Source organism: Centroberyx gerrardi, chromosome 4 (genome assembly GCF_048128805.1).
Source record: "Centroberyx gerrardi isolate f3 chromosome 4, fCenGer3.hap1.cur.20231027, whole genome shotgun sequence".
NCBI classification, from domain to species: Eukaryota; Metazoa; Chordata; class Actinopteri; order Beryciformes; family Berycidae; genus Centroberyx; species Centroberyx gerrardi.
Window position 1 is genome coordinate 9,400,654 of NC_136000.1, and position 26,204 is coordinate 9,426,857.

A 26,204-nucleotide genomic window follows, 5' to 3' on the forward strand; every position below is an offset into this window, starting at 1 on the left:
ATTCAAGAAGATTCTTGAAACGATTAAATTTGCATTTGAAACAAATCAAATTATCCAACCTATTAGCAATTTTGTTCACTTGTGTAATGTCCGAGTGAGCGCACATTAGATTTATTTTAAGAAAAATATGTTTTTAAGACTGAACACTACACCAGTTGACTCCTTAAGGATGGCCTATTTTTTTTGCAGTGTATCCGCTTTACGCACACGCTGTCTGAAATTTGATTCGAGTTTAAAAAGCACCAGCAGCAGCCACAAGCCAGAGACCACTGAGTCCTGTCCTTTCAGCATCAGGTAGCTCCATATAGGGAGAGGAGAGGCACTTCGCAGCCCCTCTGGCTCTATCTGGGTAAAGCGCACAGAGGGGCAGTGCCATGCACACTCCTGACCATGCGCTGCTCCTGAGCGGAGTGAACCAGTCTCAGATTTTCAGTCCCACTTATGACCCGACGATGGGGACACCTGACAACCACACCGTCCACCCCAACGGAACCGACCCGTTTGCCAGAAACGAAGAGGTGGCCAAAATCGAAATCACGGTCCTGAGCATCACCTTCGTGGTCGCTGTGATCGGGAATGTGAGCGTGCTGCTGGCAATGTACAACACCAAGAAAAAGATGTCTCGGATGCACCTTTTCATCAAGCACCTCAGCCTGGCCGACTTGGTGGTCGCCTTCTTCCAGGTGCTGCCGCAGCTCTTCTGGGAGATCACCTACCGCTTCTACGGGCCAGACTTCCTCTGCAGGATAGTCAAGCACCTTCAGGTGATGGGCATGTTCGCGTCCACCTACATGATGGTGATGATGACCGTGGACCGCTACATCGCCATCTGCCACCCTCTGAAGACCCTCCAGCAGCCCACCAAGCGCTCCTACATCATGATCGTCTCCACGTGGATGTGCAGCCTGGTGCTCAGCTTGCCTCAGTACTTCATCTTCTCCCTGAGCGAGATCAAGAACGGCTCGGACGTCTACGACTGCTGGGGCCACTTCATCGAGCCGTGGGGCGTCAAGGCGTACATCACCTGGATAACCTTGGGCATCTTCCTCGTCCCCGTGGCCATTCTCATGATCTGCTACGGGTTCATCTGCCACAGCATATGGAAAAATATCAAATACAAGACTAGGAAAACAACGGCGGGCGCTGCGGCCAAGAACGGGCTGATTGGGAAGAATTCCGTCAGCAGCGTCACAACTATATCAAGAGCCAAATTGAGGACAGTGAAAATGACTTTTGTGATCGTTTTGGCGTACATAGTGTGCTGGGCGCCGTTTTTTACAGTGCAGATGTGGTCGGTGTGGGATGAAAACTTCCAGTGGGATGGTGAGTAGTGGGGTGGTAATATTTGATGTTAAGTTGATCTCTAGTGAATTTTAAACTGTCACAGCGACCCGAATGATATAAAATGTAACAATAGAAGAACTGTGCACAGAAAGCCTTTGGTCATTTGCCACAAAATGGAAAACTGTGCGCAAACCTGAAAGAAATCCAATTGCGCATCGCCATTACGCATGAGTTTACTTGTTACCAAAAACAAATAGATGCTCAAATATATTTCATTTGAACGAAGGTTATCAGAATTGAATTGTTTAATCTTATTTAGTGTCTAAATTCAGCCCAGTAAACAATACGTTTGCCATGTGTTGTGCAATGAGGGAATTCTGCAGCACTGGGGTTTCAGCCAGCGCAATTGATTTTTACACTGTATAAAATGCCCGTCTTGAAAGTTATGTAGTCTTATAGGCCTATTCGGTATTAAATCTTATTTTTCTGATGATTTTCTGTGATAAACCTAATTCCTGTTGTTTCATTTTTTTTTTCTGGATACAGTGTCGGCTACCTGCAAGACTGAATTAGGCAAATCACTTCACTAGTATCAAGAAAATAGACACTTGATTCAAGAAGATTCTTGAAATAAGTTTGATTTGCACTGGAAACAAGTTACATTTTGTTGTTAATCTGGCATTTCTTTTCACTTGTATTAAGAAAAATAAGATGTTAAGTCTCAATATCAGACCAAATGACTTGGACATTTTTGCAGTGTAGGCTATACCAGATGTTTTGCGGGTTGATCATCGTTTTTCCCCTCCCTTCCCTCTCTCTCTCCTCTAGACTCTGAGAACACAGCAGTGACTCTGTCTGCGCTCCTTGCCAGTCTCAACAGCTGCTGTAACCCTTGGATATACATGATCTTCAGCGGTCATCTCCTCCAGGACTTTGCCCACTGCTTCTCCTGCTGTCGTAAAATGAACACTGATTTCAAGAAAGAGGACTCAGACAGCAGCATCCGAAGAACGACACTATTGACTAAAATGACCAATCGGAGCCCTACGTGCAGCTCTGGCAACTGGAGAGAGCTGGACAACTCTCCCAAGTCCTCCATCCCGTCCATCCAAGCGGAGTAACGACCACAATCATTATTTATTGAGGTGGGAATGGAAACATGTTTGACAATGCCATCAAGGTACCACATATAAGCCCACTCCAACTATGGACACTACTGAAAGTGACTGAAATGCCCCCAAGCCCCCATAAACCTTCAAGCAAATCAAGGTCTGGAAAAGTAAGAAAGAGAAGGAAATGTGGTGAAAATCAAATATGTTCAATGAAGAACATGGATGACAAAATATGGACATATCTGCTGTGGAAATGTCCTAGATTCTCTGTACAATGTGCTTTTTCACATAACAGCCTCACCTGTAAATTGTAAAACATTAGGAAGGAAACTGAACTTGCCTAGTTCCATATTTTCATATCATGAAATTCCATGTATTTTTGTAAAAGCACTTGGTGTTGACAGCTATCGTCTTCTTTTTTTTTTTTCTTTTTTTAATTTTTTTTTAGTCCACTTGAAAATTCAAGTTAACTTTATGTGGCAGACCCAAGGAGTCAAAGAGACCAACATGATTTAATATTGCTGCCAATAAGTAGTTATAGAATACTGATGCTTTTAGTGTTGGCTGTGTAATCCCTGTAATGCCACTGGAAACCCATTCTAGCCAGACAAAGACTAAACTAGTTACATGGCTCCCCCAGGATGTGTTGTGGTGAGAACTATTCTTCCAGACCACATGTCTCTAAGTAACCATGGCAGCCACCTCTTCCTTTTGCTTAGCTTTTCATTTTGTTGGTTTTCTCAATAGTCAGAACCAAGACAAATGGATTTAAATGAAAATCATACCCATGCTTTGAACTGTTTCAAAAATCCATTGAGGTTTATGGTTAATAAATCAATATGATGTTGGGGTTTGGTAGGCTACATGGATAAATTGCTGCCTTGCGTGCATCCACATCTTTATCATTTGTTAAAGGATTAATTTCATGTCGCAGCAGTCAGCCTTTGCCTAGCCTAAAAGAATGGCTTCAATTTATGTTAGACAGAGGCAGATGGGGATCCCACTGAAAATAGTATTTACTTCCACACAGAGATGGGCATGTTGGGGTGGGGGTTTGCAGTCAAGTGGGATTGGCTACAGTTGGAGGAGTCTACATATAGAATATGATAGACTCCTCCCATTGCTCCCACAAAAACAATGTTGGGGAAAAGCCCACACATTCCACACACACCACGTCAACACGCTTCCTGACTTTCTGACATCCTGCCCCACGGGGGTCGCTGATTGGGCTTCATTTACACTCCAGACATAAACAATTTGCTGTATATTAACACTATGTACCATGCCATTATGTTTGTCAGGCCGCGTTAAGAATTAAAATATATATATATGTATATTGAAATGTATTGAGAAATAGTTTTCTGATGTTTGAGTATACAGTATATTTGTACATAAAAGGTACTTTTCGATGTTGAAAATATCTGTAAATACGAGTAATTTATGTAAATCTGTTCAACATGAAATTGTATCCATCTGCCTTGGCTTGTGCACATTGAAAAGACTCAAAATATTATATAAATATATACGTATGTTGATGTACCGAACACTGCACTGGCTTTGTCTCCTACCTTCACAACCATGAACAAACACCATCTTTACAGAAGCTGACAGCGAGTGCTCAGAGCTACAGTATACAGTAAAAAGCCCTGTTTCCACAACACGCCTCCTTTTTAGCTGCAAGTGCAAAACAGATGCTTTTACAAAGCGCTCGTTATGCCTCCTGCAGTTGCTACACAACTGTTGAAAACATGGCAGTCCTTTCACTGAAAGTTGAGAATTTTTAATATGTCCCTCTCAGCGCACTAAGCACTAAAACCCTGCCAAGCTCTCAGCGCTGTTGGGAAAATGCAATAGTGTGACCTTTCCATTGAAAATAACAAGAAAAAGAAGACAGTTCTGTAGAGAGCGAGGTTCCTGGTCAACTCAGCACAGAGCATTTATAAGCCTTGAGCAACTGATAATGTAACAACTGATGGATGTTGTAAAACTTTGTCAAAATGTAATAAAATGTCCTTTTAAATTGGCTGAAAATGTAACAAAAACTGTTAATGTAATACATTGCTGGATAATGAAATAATATCACATTATCACATTATGACTTAATAAAGGGTGTAACATACTTTCAACTGATAATGCAATAATAATATTGATTGATAATGTACAAACTTGAGTTATTATTCTTATGAGTTATCAACTTATCGGTTAATATTATTATTACATCATCAGCTAAAAATGTTACACCCCTTATTAAGTCATAATTGCTGGTTAATGTAATAATGTGATGTTATTACTTTATCCAGCAACTTACTGTTGTAAGTCTTTATTACAGTTTACACAGCCCATTTAGAGGAACATTTTAGTACATTTTATTAAGTTATTACCTTATCCATCGGTTATCACATTATCAGTTGCTACAAGCCTGTTGTATTGTTCTGAAAAGCTGGTGAGGAACAGTTTTCAAAGTTTTCCTCACCATAACTTTGAACTGTCCCAACCCCCTGCCTCCTCTATGGCTCATTTTATCTCTGACCCCCTGACCTCACACCACACGGGCCAGACATGCCTGGCAGTCCTATCGTAAAGATGTATGGGCAGAGAAGTCCTACAGGACATTCTTTCTCTAGCTGTGATTGTGTCAAATGGGGCAAAATAAGCCGAGCCCTGCCATATCAGATAGTGTTGTCATTCTCTGGAATAAAAAGGAGGATAAAACAAGCAACTGGCAGCCATGGCCGGCATAAACTTGGTTCACTGGGGTCATGAGGCTACAGTCTCTAATTAGAGGGCAGTGTGGCAGGAATATCCCTGCAGGTCTGATGGACATATCTCAAATTCCCAGTCTAGCACCCACTCTGCATTGCATCAGGCATGCCAATCATCAAGCCAAATCATGGCTCTGAAAGTTTGCTTGGGCTAAGGTCACCAGTCAGAGTCTAGACTGAGCAAATATTAAGAAGTCGGAGCTTGAGGTTCTCCAGAGATATTGGCAAACAGCATGTAATTCCAGTGAAGTTGTTGGAAAACAGACATATCATATTATAAGGATCATAAAAGCATGGTCATGGAATATTTGCTTTGAATTTAATGCCATATATCTTCCACCGAGCTGACTGAATTTACCGATGGTGAACATAGTTGGGTTCCTTCTATTCGCTGCTACATCTCTCTGCAAAATAAAATGTATTTCCTCTGCCAGTGACAAAGCATCAGTTTCATCATTGGTTTCCTCTGTACATTCATCCATTTTTACTTTGTGACAACACAATACAAAAGAAATTCAGTTGCTACTCCACGACCGAGCCTCTCATTCATAACAACTAGATTCTGAGCAGATGAGATGAATGCAGAAACAAAGATAAATGGATCTGACAGAGGTCTGTGAAGTGCTTACATTTCCTCAGGAACAAAGCCCTCCATACCCTTTGTGTGTTTTATGTATGGGATACCTCGGGCAAAAACAGAGGTGGAGGGAAGTGCCTTGTTGAAAAAAACAAAAAAACAAGCAGAACAGATCAGAGATACGAGCAGCACAAGCATGGGAGCTCGAACTTCTCTCAGGCATGAAACACAACTTCAAGCAGTTTGTTGTTTACTGGCAAACCCCTCCACCTTGCAAGCGTCTTAAAAAACTGAAAGAACGGCAGTGCTAACAGAGAAATACTGTCTTCCATCAAGAGGGATGATGCCTGGGACATCGCTGAGATTGTTTAGATTATGAAACCTTCTGGTCATGTGAGACAAGCTCCAAGAAGATGCATGCCAATTTTTCTGCTTCCATACTTAGTAGGTAAACAACCTCCACTGCGTTTTCCTTACAGGAAACAAGTCCTGTCCTCTGTTACTGTCTGGACAATTGTGTCCAGCGTTGTCTTCCCTTCACCTTACACCCCGGCCTTCCCTTCACACAGTACAGAAACGGTTATTGGAAGGCCACTTTAAGCTAAACAGGCTAAAAAAAAAAAAGTCAGGGAAATGTTTAGAACTGACAATTGTGGATTAGACATCAACAAGTCTTTAATACAGGAAGTTCCTCCAGCACCCTGGTGGTCTTGTGATCAGAGGACCTTGATGAGACCAGGCTCTCTCGCAGCATGTCTTCCTCCTCTCCACGCAGCCTCCCTCTTCCTGCTCTATTGTTCTGCTTCAGTTGTCCTTAAAAAATAACACGCATATCTATTTACCATCAGCATTTTTAATTACTCCCCAGCGGTCATACAGTTTATATAAACAAGCATGTTTAAACAAGCCATTACACAAAATTTGGATTAGATGAAAATGGGTCCCAAAAAATTCTCTGTAGAAATTGCGAAATCCCAAATCTTGACAATGTAAGGAAGGCAGAACAAAATGCTCCAGGTTAGGTTAGTCTAACAACACTACACTTTGGTTGATAAGCCTATACAAAATGGCCCACAACACCAGTTTTGGCTCGCAAGAAATATAATCTTGAAAATGTGGGTCCCTCTGAGGAAGAGTTAGATAACCACTGCTATCTAGCTCATCCAAGTTCTCTTCAACCGTTATCTGTCCAGAGAAGGTTTGCTCAGCATGGTCTTTTTTCAGCCAATGCATTGCTTGCCATCCATACTGTTTGCTTCCCAAAACCTGTGTGTAGCTGTGACTCTATTGTCTACCGGCAGTCTCAACTGTCAGCGTATTCTTTGCTCAGCACCGTGTCCATAAGTTATTGTTTCCTAGAAGCAAGGGCTTCAGATTCCTGGAAGGCTGTCCGACTTTGCAGAAAATACTGAACCGCATCCAATGTTACGCAAGTCAGGCAAGAATGATGCCTTCTGCCCTTTGAGTTGCAGGCAATCAGAAATGAAGAACAGCTGGTATTAGAGATTTGAACCAACGACATATTTATTGAAAACATACGTTCATAGGAATATAATTGATCAAAGTCTACCCGATAAGGTATAATTGCGCATCTGTGCTTTACATGTTGTTTACGGAGGCTGTGAAGTGACACGCTAGGTTTTTCACAGAAGCGGAAAGGCCATAGGAAAAGTTTATTAATCAAAAACAGGCTTTGATGTGCCTTTGGATCACAGCATGAAGTCCTATGTAGGCTGCACACAGATGATTGGCTTTCTCTGTGAGCCTAAAAGCCAGGTGGGAATCAAAGGCAGTGAGCGAGCTGAGATAGAGGCTGCTGGACCTGCTATCTGCTCCCACAGCCAGCCTCTGTTCATCACCCCGGGCTTCAAAAACAGAGTTCAGAGACCATGTGTGAAACCAAACCTATAACTGAAGTAGTACATTCCTGGATACCTGACAGGCATAAGTTCAACAATGTCATTTAGTACTTTTATCCACAGCGGATACACATATATATAAATATATTTACACAAAGTTTTCAAAGTTTTATTATTTGTGATATAAGTAACTCTCTCTCTCTCTCTGCCTCTCTCTCTCTCACACACACACACCTACCACCTCTCTCTCTCTGTCTCTCTCTCTCTCTCTCTCTCTCTCTCTCTCTCTCTCTCTCTCTCTCTCTGTCTCTCTCTGCCTCTCTCTCTCTCACACACACACACCCACCACCTCTCTCTCTCTGTCTCTCTCTGTCTCTCTCTCTCACACACACACCACCTCTCTCTCTCTCTCTCTCTCTCTCTCTCTCTCTCTCTCACACACACACACACACACACGCCACCTCTGTCTCTCTCTGTCTCCCTCTCTCACACACACACCACCTCTCTCTCTCTCTCTCTGTCTCTCTCTCTGTCTCTCTCTCTCTCTCTCTCTCTCTCTCGCTCTCACTCTCACTCTCTTTCTCTTACACACACACCACCTCTCTCTCTCGGTCTCTCTCTGTCTCTCTTTCTCTTACACACACACCACCTCTCTCTCTCTGTCTCTCTCTGTCTCTCTCTCTGTCTCTCTCTCTCTCTCTCTCTCTCTCTCTCACACACACACACACACACCCACCACCTCTGTCTCTCTGTCTCTCTCTGTCTCTCTTTCTCTTACACACACACCACCTCTCTCTCTCTGTCTCTCTCTGTCTCTCTCTCTGTCTCTCTCTCTCTCTCTCTCACACACACACACACACCCACCACCTCTCTCTCTCTCTGTCTCTCTCTCTCACACACACACACCACCTCTCTCTCTGTCTCTCTCTCTCACACACACACCACCTCTCTCTCTCTCTCTCTCTCTCACACACACACACACACACACACGCCACCTCTGTCTCTCTCTGTCTCTCTCTCTCACACACACACCACCTCTCTCTCTCTCTCTCTGTCTCTCTCTGTCTCTCTCTCTCTCTCTCTCTCTCTCTCTCGCTCTCACTCTATTTCTCTTACACACACACCACCTCTCTCTCTCTCTGTCTCTCTCTGTCTCTCTTTCTCTTACACACACACCACCTCTCTCTCTCTGTCTCTCTCTGTCTCTCTTTCTCTTACACACACACCACCTCTCTCTCTCTGTCTCTCTCTGTCTCTCTTTCTCTTACACACACACACACCACCACCACCACCAAAATATTAACAGCATGCAATGCCTCCACAGCTCAGCCGTTGCCTTGAAACCAACAGCAAATTGAATTTGCTTGGTGGACAATGATTAATGAAGTGTCAGCGCAACTGTTTTCTCTGTTTCCACCCACAGGCCGGAGAAATGTTGACCCTTTCTAATTATGAAAGAGTCTTATCTGTCAACGGCAATTTCAGTCTGGGAGAAAGACGAGGTGTTGCTCTAAATGACTTCACACCCAGTTGACGCTGCATGTCAAAACAGCTTACAGGGAAAAGCTGTTACCTTCTTTGAAATGTGTGCAATGGGGTTTTATCAGGCCTTGGCATCCATATTTCAAAATATTTAATGGAACAAATATGCAGCGTGTAATTATCCATGTGTGAATTTGACTAGCTATTGGAGCTATTGGTCACAGTTTGTTTCACATCAAGTCAAACAAATGATCTGAGAACACAACAGTGAGCTGTGTTGTGGTTCAGTGTTTGCACTAATGCTGATCTGTTCAGTGACATCACAGTGAGACAAGCCAAAGATGCTGCAAAATTACAGTCTGCGTCAAGTGCAAAGTGATTTATTTGTAAGACAATTGTGTTCTGTCCAAGGAGAACACCTTTGCAAATAGACAGGATTTTATGCAACTATTGTATTGCAAACCTGGGTGAGTAGCTACTTAGAAACCTGATTTCACTGTTGGAGGAAAGGGGCTGCGTGTGTTATGTCACTGTGGCACATCAATTAGCAGGCACGTACCTTCACAGGCATTTTGTTAAAGATGCTGCATGTAACATTTTCAACCATCGATATATCATCGTCAAATTATCTCTGATACCTTGGTATAATTACTGTAAACAAATGAGACCATGGTCGAGATGATTGGTATCTTCTATCTCACACGAGTGTTACAGTAATGCAAGTGTTTCACAAAATTAAGATCACAAGAGGATTTTGCTACTTGTACCTCCTCCCCCTAGCATCACTCCATGTGCTTTTGTTTTCTCTTTTGATTTACTGAAGAGGATAAACATGATGGAAGTGCTTTTTCCATCGCCCTTTCACTCCTTCCACCTTCTGCTATAATGAGAACCTCTGAAAGCTTTAACTCGGTCTGCGCTGGAAGAACAGCGCCCTCTTTCTGTTTTGTGCCGTAAAGCAATACAACAGATTTCTGGTGAAATCCAAACAGGTGGCACACAATGTAAAATGCAGTGTAGAGGCTGGTGGAGGCTGCCAGTCTTCTCAGCGATGGTGTCATTTGTTTATGGTAATTATACTGATGTCTCAAAATGAATATGGTAATGACTTATTGACGTTAAAATGTTACACGTATTACCTTTAAATTAGAACCTCAACACCTCTAGGAGGCTCAGCTGAACTTTTGGCATCCCAGAATGTATATACCTGCTCTCAGCACTGATCAGGGTTAAACTACCAAGGTTTGGACTTACACAGAGGAAGAGATAATTCAGAACTGTGACTTCTAGCACTTCTCCATTGATTGTTGACGCAATGACCTTCACCAAACGACTGGTCAACCCTTCATCTCAATCTAAATTTCATCAAAGGAAAAAGTACTGTGGTGCAGATTTGAGGCATCCTCAATGAGCCTGGCATGACAAAGACACTCAAGTCACCTATCTCAGTTTCCCTTTTAGGTCAGGCCTTCCTGAATTCTTAATTCACTTTAATTGTATGGAAGCTAATGGTGGCTGGTAAGCTGAAAAGTTAACTATTGAACAACATAGTTGAAAAGCAATCAAAATTTAAATATCCCTCTAGGCTTTCCCTGAGGGTCACAAAAGTTTAAATCTTCTCCACATTGTGGTCCATTGCCTTAATTTCGCCTCTATTTAAGATATCCACATATCCACAGGCCGTTTTAAATTGCATGGCTTTGTTGTCTGATTTTGGAGAATGGGTCTTTAATGAAAGGTCTGTTGGTGCCACAGTTGCATGAGCTCATTAAAATTCAGGGAGAGCTGGCTAACTGAACACTTTTCTGTTCCCACATAATGGGTTAAATAGACCTATCAGTTTTGCAGCTGTCCATTTCCAGCACAGGCTATATTATATTATTCCTGCTCAGATTGATACCTGTGCCAGGCACTTTGTTGCCATGGTCATTGTCGGAGGTGAACAAGGAAGCTATTTCTAGATATTTCCTACGAATAAAGCTGTTGAGCACCGATGAGTCCACACACGATTATGGCGTCAGACTGAGAGGATGTCTGGCAATCAAATATTTGAAGAGTCTGGTTCTGAAATGTGACTTCTAACATTTGATAAAACAGACACCTACTCTTACAAAATGATGGAGAGCGCAACATGAAAACAAATGGTTGTCCTTTTTAAAAGGATAGAAATTAACTTTAGTCCTTCGTTGACAAAATGCAAACTCTTTCACAGAAAGCATCAGAATATCGATTTTAGAGATACCGAATGATGAACTGCAGGTGATGATTTTTTTTTTTCTCCCCAAAATGCATTCATAGCATTTTGGAAATTAACTCTTCATGGAGTTTTAAACCTAAATCATATGAGCATCAGATGATAATGCATCTTTGAATTATATATCTGGCATTACACTAAAATCCAAATGAGTAAAAAGCAAATGACCTGCCCTGACACTGTTTTTTTTTAGTTATTCCCTGCCCCCCTGTGACTGTTAATGGAAACTGCACCAACGCCTGACAGACAAAGCAGCTGGTTGCTACACTGTGATAATTGACAGGCACCACAGTGCTTCTGCAGTCTTGTCCTTTTTGTTATGAGCTTCCAGTAATTTGACAGTAATTTCCAACAAGCACTCAAATCAGTCCTTTTCCTGGTGATCATTTTCTTTCGCTAAACGCTCTCTTACAATGGCCCTCCATCTTTGTCCAAGTGGATAGAAGCAATTACAACAACACCTTTAGATAAAAAGGCACCATCTTTTGTCTGCTTCGGCAGTGTGGTGGTTGTTTAGGAGGTGGGTAGTACTGTGACCCTGCTTCTCTGTATTGTGCAATCACAATTACGTTGATAGTCAAGCTCAATCAAGTCCAATTCTTTTATAAAGCAATTTTAACAAAAGATGTCTCTCATAAAGTGCTCTACGGACCCACAGAGACCACAAATACATATAAAAAAGCAAGATAGAGCAAACCTAACAACATTTCGTATTGCGTCCTCTGGTTGTGTGTGTGTGTGTGTGTGTGTGTGTGTGTGTGTGTGCATTTTGAAATTTGAAAATATTTGCTTTTAATTCTAGATAGCTATTACAGTAATGACATCTGGCCAGGGTCTACAGATGAAAATTTGCCTTTTGGCTAATTCTGGCATATTTACAGAAATACTTACGTAATATGCATTGTCCCTGTCAAATACACAAATCAAAAACAAAATTGGAAAAAAGATATGAGGCCAGAGTCGTGTGATAGGTGATTATCCACCTCAGGATAAACAACTCAGGACACAGTACATGTGCATAAACTCAAATTCAAAGTGATAGCATTTATCCCTTCAAGCCTTTGTTTTTCCCTTAAAGAAATGAATGTATTTATTTCTTCTAGAGGCAGACCCTGACTTCGCTGGGAGAGGCTGGAGTTCAGCACTCAGAGCCGTGGTAATAAAAGTAACAAATGGTCAGAGCAGGATCCCCTGCAGAGTCTCTGCACATCGCCAGCTTAATCCTGGGACTGGGCAGATGGGAATGGAATCCGGACCTGTCAGCACCCATAAATCTCACCATCACACGTTCACAGTTCAACACCAACACAGCCTCTGCTTGTGCTGTGTGACTTTGTTATCGCATGACATGCACACACACACACACACACACACATGCGTAAGTGTGTGCATACGAGCTGCAGGCATGGACAAATGCAAGTGCTTGCACCCGCACACACACCCACACACACTCTCACACTCACAAGCACACATGCTGTACACACGCTTACACACACACACTCTCACACACACACACACACACACACACACACACACACACACACAGATCTCTAGTTTTCAGTGAATGAAAGTCAGATAACTTTTCCCCTAAAAGATTCTCGATACGCTGGCGACATCTGCTGGTCAAATAGGAACACAACAATTATACCCAAACCAATACTACCTAAAATTGACTATTAATCAAATTAATTCCAATAGAGAAACATACAGGCAAGAAGGAGGGGTTATTTTAATAACGAAGTAATTCATGGCATTTTTGAGTGTAACATTAGCTATACTTGCCAGAAAATGAAAGGGTACAAACTATAAATTTGTCATCCAGAACATGGGTCCGGTTTTCCAAATTCATCTCACAATATCCCAAACATCTTAGGACAACAGGAGCAGAACCCAGTGTCTCCTACATTAGAGTGATGATGAGTAATAATTTCATTAGAGAAAATGAGCAGATTAAAGTGCCTTTTATTTAAAGGCCCAATCTAGAGCCTATATCCCCTACTTCTATCATGTTGATTGACTAAGCTCTTGACACAAAGCTACAACAACAACAGCTAATAATAATAATAATGTCACATGCAGGTGACATTATTATTATTATTAGCTGCTGTTGTTGTAGTAACAGTAGTAGCACTAGCAGTACTGCCCTACAAAGTAAAACAACAGTGACTGTGTGAGCAATTAAACAATATCCATTTAATGTTAGCATTTTTGTTTATAGGAAACAAGCCCTAAAATGTAATCTTGTAATTGTAGGAGTAGTAGCAATAGTAATAGTAGCAGTAGTAGTAGTAGTAGTTCTTGGTAACCAGTTGAAGTTGCAGTAGCCTATGTTAATTTGCAATGTCTTTATCAAATAAACGAATAAATAAATAACAATAAAATAATAATAACAAAACTTTATTTGTATAGCACCTTTCATAACAGCGTTACAAAGTGCCTCAAATACAAAATACAGCAGTAAAACAGAATAAAAACACAAAGAATGATCAGAAAACAGAATTTAAAAAAGTTAAATAAAAGGAAAACATATGTAAGAGGACATAAAATCAACAGTAAAATCAAATCATGACTCCAGGGTTTGACAAAGGCTTTCTTATAAAAGAAAGTTTTAAGAAGGGATTTCAATGACACTGCAGAATTTGCTAGCCTAAGCTCATCTGGCAGCAGTAGCAGTTGCAGTAGTAGCAGTAATAGTAGGCTAGTAGTAGTAGTAGTAGTAGTAGTAGTAGTAGGCTAGTAGTAGTAGTAGTAGTATTAGGCTAGTAGTACTAGTAGTAGTACTAGTAGTAGTAGTAGTAGTAGTAGTAGCTGTAGTAATAGTAGTACCTAGTAGTAGTAGTAGTACCTAGTAGTAGTAGCAGCAGCAGCAGTGTTAATGTTGTTGTTGTTATCAGCTGAAGACAAACCCTGGGATAAATCTGCATAGTCATTATAGAGAAATTACTACAAGCCACTCTTCCTCTGCATACAATGCAGCACTGAGATTAGGCTTGCTGAATTCTCTCTCTCTCTCTCTCTCTCTCTCTCTCTCTCTCTCTCTCTCACACACACACACACACACACACACACACACACACACACACACAGTACACACACCAACCTTTGCAGACACACACCACCTTGAGATTATCCTCTTGTATGAGCGTGTGTGGGAGGCAGTCTGTCTGTGTCCATCTGCGAGTCGGTCATCAACTGGCCTAGAGGGCTGATTACACTCCAGCACACACACATACTCTCTCTCTCTCTCTCTCTCTCTCTCTCTCTCTCTCTCTCATTACTGTCATAATCCCCTCAGGACAAGACAGAGAAGGAGCTAGAGAGAGGGAGGTGATGTACACACCGTCACTAGCCTATACCTTAAAGAGGTGGTTTGTATAATGCACACTACTCATTTAGAAAAGAAGAAGCAACTAAATTACAGACAGAGAAGCAGGGGAAAACAGGAAATAACACATTAGCAGGTTCCGCACTTGTAGATTCCCATCTAAACAGACTGGAGTTGTGTGTGAATCAAATCTCAACATCAATTTTGCTAACAGTATGATATTAGCAATATTAACTTTTACTCATTTGGCTGCCTCTGCTGACAACAGACTGTAACATGGTAAGAATTAATAAATATTTTAATATCAATAGGTATAAAAACAGACTGAGATAGGCTGTGTGTATAGCCTGTGTGAGCAGATAGTAGCCTGGTAGATGGGAGGGCAGCCTAACTGATCCAAAAACAAAACTAAACGACGACTTAAACAGCGGTTCCCAAACTGAGGTCCAGGACCATAGGTTTCACTTCCTCCACTGTCATATCTCACAACAAAAATCATCTCAGACATACAAAATATATCTATCTGGGCCCCTTGGTTTGGGAATCCCCTGGAATAAAACACATTGCTCTCTGCTGAACTCCTGACTGACAGTCTGAGGCAAAAAAACAACAAAAAAACAAATCAAATCAGCTAGAAACTCTGAACTTTGATACACCCTTGTAGCAATGTTCATGTTGACTTAAGGTGGAATGTCACTCAATTTCATGACTCCTATTTATTATTCCTACTGTCCAGGACATATAGAGAGTGAACTGGAAATATTGGCTGTGAAAACTAGTGTGTTTTTAGTGACACTTTACACTTTGAACTCTGGTTTATAACACATTCATAACATGTGAATAAAATCTTCATAACAGCCCCATGGCACATTCAGTGCATACTAATTCAGAGCTTATGTAGAAATTTCACGAGGTGTTCATGAAATACTTCATTTTACGAGATTGCAGTGGAAAAGTAGGTCAATTTATCAAAATCCCTGCTCTGAAAACCATCTCAGTCAAATCAAAACAACCCATAATATTTTTACAATTTAAATATTAAATATCGACCTATATTTGAGGAATAAAGTCATTTCCTCAGAGACTCAGTATAAGATTACTTCCTCTGGAATTTATTACATATCTCTCAAAGGAAAGATGACCTTGAATGATTGGGGTTTATTTTACAGGAATGTCTTACGTAATTCATATTCCTTTTCATCTCCTAATATCATTTTGCTGTTTCCTATACATTTGGCATGGGAAAAGATTGAAATATCCATTCTACATACCAAAGGCTATGCTAATAGTTAATTTACGAGAATGCTATTTTTCTCATTAGTAACCATGTTAAATTTCATATGAAGTATGAGTCAATCACTGCAGATTTATCAGTTCACTGGATTTCCATTCAATTAACATTTTATCAAAATAAGTTTAATAGATGTCACAAGGATTCTATCAATGGTCTGGTGACTGTTAACTGACTATGCGTGATTTTATATTGTGATCTTATTAGCTGCTTTAAGGCATATCATCCACAGCATCACCACACACTGTTTGGGTTGTTGTCTGTAATTAGGTCAATGGAGCGCTTTGCTGGCAAATTCATGAATTATTGATTGAAAATAGTCTGCCAATTTGGCAACTCCACTGTCTTTGGAGTTCATTCATTTTCACTGGAGACACTGTCTATAATGAGTAGGCCGCAGTTTTTTTAAGGGGCATGTACGCTTATAAGGATGAGAGATAATATAACTTGCTGTTGTTTAAGATGAATTAGATCTGCATTTCTTAGAGGCTGCGGAGAGTCACATACATTGTCAGAAAAATATGTTGTGACATATTGTGTCCTGTGTTTGATGTGTGTGTTACGGGTTAGACAGGTTGGATTTCATTGCTAAACACGAGTCATTCTCAAAGAGTCCATACCAAAAGATTGATTTTCCGCATTAGGAAACATTGACGTTGCTCAAGAAACTGTGTCAGAAATGAAATGAAATGAATGCGAGCAGACCATGTGTAAGAAGGTTGTGCACTAAAGCAGTAAGTCTCCCATGACAGATGCACAAGGGAAGGAGTGTGTAATGTAATGAAAACACATACAGTATGTTTGTGAGGTTTTTCATATAAATCCATTTAAAACATGTCATTATGATAATGCTAAACATGCCTTTTTTTCTGTGTAGGCTAACCAGATTTCTGCTCTCAGACTGAAACAAAACCTAACTTGAGGGTAGCTGATGTTGGTGGATTCTGTCCAACTGGCAACCTCTTTGTCCTGTCAACCTTTGGACCAAATGGGTTTGAATCGACTCCCAATAGACCCAAACAGTGCCAAAGTGACACCAATTTTCCAATCACCCCAAGTTGGGTGTTTAGATTTTTTTTAACGATCAAATTATTGTTATTTAACCATTTAACATTTTACATTAGTTCCATGAATAGAATGAACAGCAGTGAGCCTGTGATCATCTGTGGGTTGGCTGGTCTGCAGTGGGAGTCAATAACAGATAATTTTGTGAGGTTTACTTCTAGAAATCCAACTCAAATAAAGTGTGTTTGTGTGTTCATGCGTTCTGGTGGGTTGGCCTGACACCCAACCAATCACATTTCAACCAACTCACTGGCCAAAGCAAATTCACAGTAGACTGAAACAAAAATGCCAAAGTAACAGCAGGCAGTGTAGGCATGTGATGTTGCATATAATCGTCCAAATGTGTCAGATTTATAGTAATATTTCTGGTTTTACTGTAACCAAATGTGTCAAATAGCTTTTCTCTGTTATCTAGTAAAAGAGCTGATTTTCCAGTGTCGCTCATTCTCAAACTGCAGGCCTCATGTTACTTCATATATATAGTGTGCTTATTTGGTTCCTTTTTCCATTGTAGTCTCGTTTGTCCAGCCCTCTTATTGACAGAGGATGTTTTCTCAGGCAGAAAATCTAGACTACGACTCCAAAGAGCATGCCAAAGTCAGCTGACTGCACTCACCCTGATGCAGGGCTGTCTGCCTGGTGAGTGTGTGTGTGTGTGTGTATGTGTGAATACTTGTGCGCATGCGTGCACGCTTGTGGATGTGTGCATGTGTGCATGCTCTTGTATTTCTTTTCTTCCTCATGAGGACAGATTGCTTCACTGTCCTCACAAGCAGAAAGATAAGGAAAATCAGCCAAAGTGAGGACATTTTGTCAGTGTTGGAAAAGGAGACATCAGTGGTTAGGAGTTAAAAATAGGATTAAGATAAGATAGGATAAACTTATAGCTGTTATAGATAGGAATTTAGTAGTTTGGGTTGTGGTAAATAAAAACTGGGTAAACCATGACCTGCAGTCAGTGAGCATCATAATTGGCACCACAACCACCAATACAAACGAAAATAAATTATATATATATATATACTTTCCAAAAAATGATTTCAATTTAGGTCTATGTATGTCAGTCTAGATTTATGTCAGTCTACAAAGGCGGGTAAACTGTATTACTACAAATGAAAAGGTAGGTAGCCTACACAGGGTTTAGTTGGGTTTACCCTCCACTCCCTGGATAGAAGGAAGGCTGAGTTTATAATAAATGAATGTAGCCTAAGTGAATGGAATGTGCTCACATGTATAGTATTGCAAGTGAGTGTGTGCTTGTGTGTGTGTGTGTGTGTGTGTGTGTGTGTGTGTGTGTGTGTGTGTGTGTGTGTGTGTGTGTGTGTGTGGGACAGTCCCTCTGCAGACAGCACCCAGTTCGCGCTGCACCTTGCCCGGGAGCCGCTCGTCACTCCAGGATTACGCACCTTTGACCTCCAGCACTGTCAACAATAAGCTGCTCACTGAGATGCCAGTGCGACCAAATCCACCAGCAGCAACCGGTTTGTCACATGACCGGAGTGTGCGCCGTGTGGGCTTATTTCCGCGTTCATTGAGGAGTGAATGAGTTACGGCCGCTGTTGTCAAACGCCTCCGCTTGCACCGCAAAACTACGTCGCCGTGCGGGGAACATCGGGCGGGGGGGACTCACGCAATCGCATCGCCTGGACCCACGCTGCGGCAGGACCATGCTTACGCGGGTGAAATCGGCGGTGGCCAATTTTATGGGAGGTATGATGGCTGGCGGCTCCAACGGTGACCATCCCGGCGCCTCGGATTTGCCGCTGAAATTCCCGTACAGCAGACCGGAGTTCCTGGGACTGTCTCCGGACGAGGTCGAGTGCTCGGCGGATCACATTGCGAGACCGATCCTCATACTAAAAGAGACCAAGCGGTTGCCGTGGGCCACCGGTTACGCAGAGTGAGTAGCCTAACCTATGCGTCCATCTTTTCTTCCACAGCACGTCGCAGCATCCTTTGGAAGTGAGCGGATCCTTCCTGGACCAGTGTGAGCACTCAGCAAGGCGTAAACATCAGCAGCTTTTTTTTATTGTTATTACTGTATCGCCTGCTTTATGTGTAGATTATTGGAGGTGGGAATAAGGTGCAGGCAGCTGGCCTTTCTACAGTATTTTAGACCATAACGAAAAATCCCTATAATATTCCTGTAATGCATTTTAGAAGAATACAATTCAAATATTACAGCAAAATCATAACTCCTTACAGGAAAATTATAGGGACACCATTTTATAGTGAAGGAGATAAAAAAAATACCATTAAATATCATAAGGTCACTGTAAACTCAGTATTGAATAGACCCAATATATAAATCTCTATAGTGATATTATAATGACACCATATGGTAGTGATGCCATTGGAGATAAAAATGCCATATGATGGTCGCTGTAAACTCAGTATTGGGTACCACAGACACACTGTAATTTCCTACTGGAATATTATAGAGCTTTTTTTTTATAAAGGGAGGTCAAGAGTAAACTGCACTCTCGGGCCAAGCTTTTCTTTTAAACAGCAATAATATGTGTTATAGGCTTCCACCAATGAGACTAAGCAGTAAAGCACTGTTCTAGGAGCCCAGCTGTGCTAGTCTGCCTGTTTCAATGCTGTGTTGTGGGTATAGTCTAATAGGGATATATTATATATATATATAAATGGGATATATTTCTCAGGGGTTTCAACTGTACAGCATGTCTCAGTATGTTTACAGCTGGTCAGACCTGATCATAGTCTTAAGATGTGTTACATAGAATGGAAAGCAGTAGTTTCGTGTCCTGTGACTATGGTAGAATGGCAGGTTTACAGTGTTTGCTCGTTCAATATTTGCCCTGCTAAGCGTCAGCCTCTGTCATCCTGAGTCAACTTGATAATTGAGACCAGAATTGCAGCCAGACCTAAGATCAACTGTTTCATTATTGATATCACATCATATGTTGAGGCGTACAGAATCCATTTGGGCTCCGCTGCATCCCCATGCCAAGCCAGTAATAAGCCAGCTGTGTTGTCTTTTAAGTGGCCGTATTATAAAGCAACATTTAATGCTTGCGCCTCGACTCATGAAAAGCTAACTTGTTACTTTGCTTCCACAAAGCGGGCCGTATGTGAGCACAGCTCAAAAAAAAAGGAGGTGGAACTTGAGAAAATGCAGACCTGGTGAAATATTTTAACTATTTACACGGTCATTTGCTGCTTTTAGGAGATGGAAAGTACTGAATTACTGAATTTGCAGACTGGTTAGTGTAGGATGCCTAACCTCCAGGCTCAAACAAGACCTGCTTTACACAAACGAACAACTCAGTTTACTTTCCATTTTGCATAGTTTGCATTTGACAGCACACAAGTCCAATATATTATTTGAAGTCAGTGTATTGACAAGTGACAACTGCACTGACTGTTCCTATTCTCATTATCATTAATGTCAGAGTGGCCAACGCCTGACAGCACCGAGTCACATTCACTTCTCCTCAGCCAGTCCCAAATAAAGGACCAGGGCGGCCTGTGGTTGGTGAGGCTGGACCTTTACTACAAGGTCACAGGTTTAATCCTTGGGGCGGTCCTAATTTCACAGTGTGTAATATGGAAATTTAGTGCCCTGAATTCCTAAATTCACATAGTTAGTGGTAGTCGGTTCTGTTTTTTCCCTTCACATAAAGGCTGTTCTTCAGGCTGTTGACAAGCTATTATTTGATTGAGTGACTATTTCCTAGAGCTTAATTGTTTAATCGATGCTCCTCTGCTTTTTGTTTCTCAGCCATCGCTCTGCCCTCACAGGCCGATCTATTAACCTGGACGATGTTAGACATTCAGTAAGAACATGGTGTGCAGAAACTCTCTCTCTCTCTCTCTCTCTCTCTCTCTCTCTCTCTGCATCTAATGTTTCAACTTCAGCTGCCCTACTGTGAACCCAATTTAGATGTGCAAATGCCTGTCATCTCAAGTCAACCCCGGCTGCAGACACAACTGACCAGTTCAGTGTTCCTCCCTAGGGCAACATGTAGCCCACAAACAGGACACAGTACTAAGATTGTACCAGTATATATAGTAGTTATGCCTAGTTGTATGGGGCCTTTCCATGGAAAAGAACCCTATGAAATTACTTGATTCGCAGGCACTTGTCTGGCAGAGTGGGTGTGTGCATACATCACTAAAGTGAGGACAGGGGGTGTATACTTCCTCATGCTAATCTGCCATGAAGAATTTTGAATCACAGGACTGAAAAGACTGGAAGATAAATCTCTCCTATGTTTGGAAACCATCACCCACTCAGTGGATGTGCATACGCTCTAAATAGGGCTGCGTCATTCTGGCTAAAATGATAATCCCGATTATTTGCAAGATATTGTGATCACCTTTATTTATCAGAATTATCGGTTTCGATGTTTTGAGGAACAAAAGTACTTTTTGCATCTTATGTCAACATCTTGGCTATTTTCGAGGACAGCGTATGCTCTGCAAGGAAGTGTTTTGATATTGCCGATATGCAAATATTCTACAATTATAATCTGTGGAAACTAAAATTAGGATATATATGATTATGAAGGATTAGTTGTGCAGCCCTAGCTCTACACCATGAATGGAGGCGATGCAGCCCCAGGAGTGTGTGCCTATGTTTTATTACGTGCCAGCTTGGCGTGGCATCAGCCAGGAGTGAGCGCCGCTGGGGATTTATCAACAGCTGGACGACCAGCAGGCTTTGTTGTTGTGAAATCTCATTGCCAGCGGAGAGAACCTGAGCCCATATTGAGATGATGTGATCCATACAGATCCACTTAGGAGGGTAAACAGGGTCAGATGCCAATGAATCACCCTCTCATCATAAAACTGAAACCCAGGATAGATACACGTAGTCCATCTGGGTGTCTGTGGGTTACAGCTAACTGGCTAGTGTTGGTAGGAGGCTCTCAACAAAGTTATCGCTTTTTCTATTTTACAGTCTGTTGACAGTGAAGGCGGACATATATGTTAAAGTTGACATAGCTGACATGATGACAGGCTAATGAAAATCCAAAATAGGTGTTTTGATTTGCTTCATTATATCGAATACAATGGTTTGGATGGGCATTTATGAGTGGGGGACAAGTGTGGGAACCTTGCTAGTAGGGCTGCATGATTACAGTGGAGAAAAAAAGGTCATCGCAATGATTGTGCTAGATGTTGTGATCACATGTATGATCATGATTATTGGTTGTGATGATTTGAGGAACCAAAATATTTAACTCCAAGTTTTGCATCTTATATCGACATCCTGACTAATTTCAACCACATTCTAAATGAAATGTTTCAATATTGCCAATATGTCAATATTCTAAGATCATATGGAAATTAAAACAGTGTAGGATTATACAAGATTGTTTGTGCAGCCCTGTCCTGTAGTGTTTTGTTTTTTTGCCTCTCCATGTGTAGGCCTTTCTCTCATTGCTGACCAGGTTGTCTTGGGTTGAGTAGTAGATTTGCTCCCAGTGGAGACAGAGGAAGAGCAGTTATGCTTCAGTGTGACGAATAATCCTGATGCACGCTCTCTGGGTGTGTGTGCTGTCAGGTCCAGTGAGCACTGTCATTTGAATGGATCAGAGAGCATTGCTCACTCTAGTCTCTCTTGTGTCTCACTTTCTCCTGACACACATAGAGGCTACACTTTAGCAGACTGTCTTCATCTCTGCTCCGTTTCTCCCCATTTATTCTTTTTCTCTCTAGGAATCACTAAGTATTGCCAGGCATCACTTTACTTTACGTGCAATCATGCACAAGCACTGACCACAAGTGATCCTCCCTTGTGCTGCTCAGCTCACTGCTTGGGTGCGGCCCAAAAATCACTCCCCCTTTCCTCCACTACCTCCTCCTTCCTCCGTGACCCAGAAACTGTTGCCATGTTGCTCTTCTGCCCCGCTAGTGGAGACGAGAGAAGCGGCTCCTGAAGTCTCCTTCAGCAAAACTTGACAAAACTTGAAAAAACATGGCAGGTAATTATTTTAAAATGTACAGTACCACTGCTTTCCAAATGTGGGCTAATTATGCGTGTAGATAGGATGGGTCGATATCTCACAAAAACAATGTTGTGAGAGTCAGATTTGTTGGAACTGGTCCCACTAAGAAAATGTATTCACCAGTGTTGATAGGGCCACTTCATCAATAGCAGATGCCCATTTTTAAGCATGGAAGAGCAAATAAACTGTCCCAAAAGGCCTCCACTTTCCCTCGCTCCCTCCTCTCCTCCACTCCTTCCTTTGTTGCCTCCAAGTTACTTCCTGGTAGGAGAGGAGTGGTAGGAAGGGAGGGGAGGAAAGGAGGAAGAGTGAAAAAGCTTTGGGACACACCCCTTGATTGCCTCACTCACTCACTCACTCACTGACTTACTCACTCACTCACTCACTCACTCACTCACTCAGACAATGACCCAGTATCAATAATACACATCCCTGCAAACTCAGCAGCAGTCCGATCAATACTCACATCAATATGTCTGTGTTACACACAAACAGTACTGTATGTGTTGACTGCAGATCAGCAGACATGCATGTGTGAGCGCATGTCAGCGTTTTATCAGTGTATCTGTGTTGTTATTGCACAGTGTACAGAGTACCAGTGATGTATTTTTGAATATCTCCATCCTTTCAAATATTGAGATTTCATTTTTGGGGCAGCAGTAGACTAAAAGGCTAGAGAAGTGGGCTTGTGACTAGAAGGTTGCTGGTTCTCATCCTGCACCACAAAATCTATAGGGAAAAGTGACAAAAAAAGTGATAGCTCCAGGGTGTTTAACAGTGTGAGTGTGAAGCAGGGGGTTGCTGAATAAAATAAGTGCATGCATGCTCAGCAAACCTTCCCTGGATAAATAAGGGTTAAAATAGATAAAGCATATAAACTATAAATACACAATGAATATGTATATTTTTGTCCTCTTCCTTTACCCATAAGCCCTCGAGGGTTTCTTCAGTCTTTCCTTCCACATTTCTCACTTTTCATTGTAAAGGAGCTAAATAATAAACTCAGTGTCACACTCAACTCTGGAGAGCGAGCACATGAGCAGCACTTTACACGCACAAAGCTTCCCAGTGGGCAATCACATGATGCAGCACATGTTCTTGTGTTGATTCTCCCCCTATAAGTCAAAAAGGGACATCCCTCTATGAGGCAGACTCAACAGTTCAGTTCAGTTTATACCAGCTGTCCTTAATGCACAGTTACAGCATGCAGTGTCATTTGAGCAACAGATCTAATGCGCTGCTGTAATCAGGTTATAGGCTTATGCAGTATCTTTCCTAGAGATCTGGGAATCTCTCTCAACCTTTCCCAACATTAGCCACCACTGCAAACATCATGTGCTGTGCCTCTGGTGAAGAAGATCACATCTCCCTCATAACAGAATACACTGACCCTCGGGCCAGGCTTAAACTTAAGATACAATAAAAATATAAAACTTTAATGATCCCCGTGGGAAACTGGGGCACTGCAGGAGCAAACAGGATACAGCCAATAAAAACATAAAAATAGAATACAAGCAGGAATATAGCAAAGGAGGGTTACATATTTCGCAACTGACAATTTCAACACTAGATTATGTTAGGTAGAATGCATGAATGAAAAGTATGGGGGAAAGATATGGATTACAGCAATATTAGGGTGTCCAAAATAACAGGCAAAGAAAAGAATGAATGCAGAATATGTATGAAATGAAAATATACCAAACATGAAATACATCCAATATGAAATTGGTAGAAACATTTAAAAAATATCAATGTACATATAACAATTACAACGATATAGGAATATGAAGAAAACAGAGAGATGAATTTACAGCAAATGTACATGATGTGCAAAATGTGCTTGTGTTCACATAATCAAGGCTACAGAGGCCGTACATATGTAAAGAATGTTTCAGTGCATGTAGACATGCTTTGTAAAAAACTACACACCTTATCAATATTCACTTTACAGATGTAGAAACCATATAGAATGTGCCAATTTGGAAGTGTGCATTGCTAGCTTATCAAACTGATAAAACACAACAAACGTACATTTTTCCACTTCATTCACGTAGGTTAACACCATCTCCTTCTAATATTGTGGTTCCTTAATGAATTGCTGTAATTTATGTAAATGCAATGCAAAAAGTAAATGTAAATGAATGAGCACTGTATGTCTGGTGTCTGGCTTTGTGCACTGTTGGCTCTCTTTATATGCAGGAAAAATTCCCCTTAGGGCTCATTAATGGTGCCTTAAGTAAGATGTTACTGTCCCATAGCATAAAGTGATGATAGTGGTGATGATGGGTGTTTAGTAGGGTTGTTGATCAATACCAACGACTCAACAGCTACTTTGCCAGGTGCTGAAGTTTCTGGCTTTTGAAAACTCACACATTTGGCAGCAGGACGGTGCTACGAACCAGTGACAGGCGTCGCAACATATTTCGTCCTCAAGCCAAAAAAAGCAAATGACAAAGCAGTATTATTTTTCATTGTATTATATATTACCTCTTTACTGTTTGAATGTGAAAATGTGACTTCTGCATTTCTGTCCATTCTATACTGTTCTGTTCTATTCTATTCTATTCATTCAAGCCCTAAACCCTGGTTTTTGCTTCCTTTTCTCCCTGATTTACATCATGATAATTATAGTGATCTGGCAGTGATCAGCCTTCTTACGTGTATAGTAATTGTGTAGCCAGCTGCCTTGTAATCACTGCTGAAGAACAAACTTGCCCAAGATAAAGCAAGGAAACTGAGGGCTTGTTGAATGTAGAAAATCAGTCAAGGACCGCACAATGGCTCCACACCTAGCATGTAGCACTGCACTGTTACCTGTGGTTTGTGAACGGTGTGATTGTAGTATTCATTGCTACAGTTTTAGCTTATTCATGACTTAGCATCACTCATGACAAGAACCTCTACGTTTGTGGTCCTGATAGAAGACACAACAAAGGATGAAATGCAAATACAGGCAGGATAATCCAGAACAGAGCAAGGGTCCAATTTAAAAAAATCGAATTAAAAAAATTAGACCAGCGCTACTTTCAAAGTAACTGTTGCTTCAAAATAACAACAGTTTTGCTTTGTTGCGAAAAGGGTAACACTTTATTTAAAGCAAAAAGTGAGGTATCAGAAGCACATTCTTACATTTCTATCAGAAAAAAATCTTGTAATGCATTATGACATGCATTAGAGAGAATCTGTTATTATTGTATAAGATTGTTTTAAGCTAT

General features: G+C 41.3%; 2 protein-coding genes across 2 annotated transcripts in view; both read left to right on the top strand.

Annotated features, from left to right (window-relative positions):
- The first annotated feature begins 374 nt into the window (after positions 1-374).
- On the top strand, positions 375-3,824 carry avpr1aa (arginine vasopressin receptor 1Aa). The gene is made up of 2 exons (XM_071913875.2): positions 375-1,323; positions 2,113-3,824. The coding sequence occupies exons 1-2, from the start codon at positions 375-377 to the stop codon at positions 2,403-2,405; spliced, it is 1,242 nt and encodes a 413-aa protein (XP_071769976.1). The 3' UTR covers positions 2,406-3,824.
- Positions 3,825-18,622: 14,798 nt separating this feature from the next.
- Positions 18,623-26,204, top strand: part of ppm1h (protein phosphatase, Mg2+/Mn2+ dependent, 1H) — a 34,390-nt gene continuing 26,808 nt past the window's right edge. The window contains exon 1 of the mRNA XM_071922731.2: positions 18,623-18,911. Within this exon, the coding sequence (XP_071778832.1) occupies positions 18,679-18,911 (233 nt within the window). The 5' untranslated portion in view covers positions 18,623-18,678. The remainder of the gene's footprint in view (positions 18,912-26,204) is intronic.

Bases quoted from the DNA above. Each gene is read 5' to 3' on its own strand.
- avpr1aa (XM_071913875.2), top strand. From the start codon at position 375: ATGCACACTCCTGACCATGCGCTGCTCCTGAGCGGAGTGAACCAGTCT. The intron at 1,324-2,112 runs GTGAGTAGTGGG...TCTCTCCTCTAG, and splicing joins TGAAAACTTCCAGTGGGATG to ACTCTGAGAACACAGCAGTG.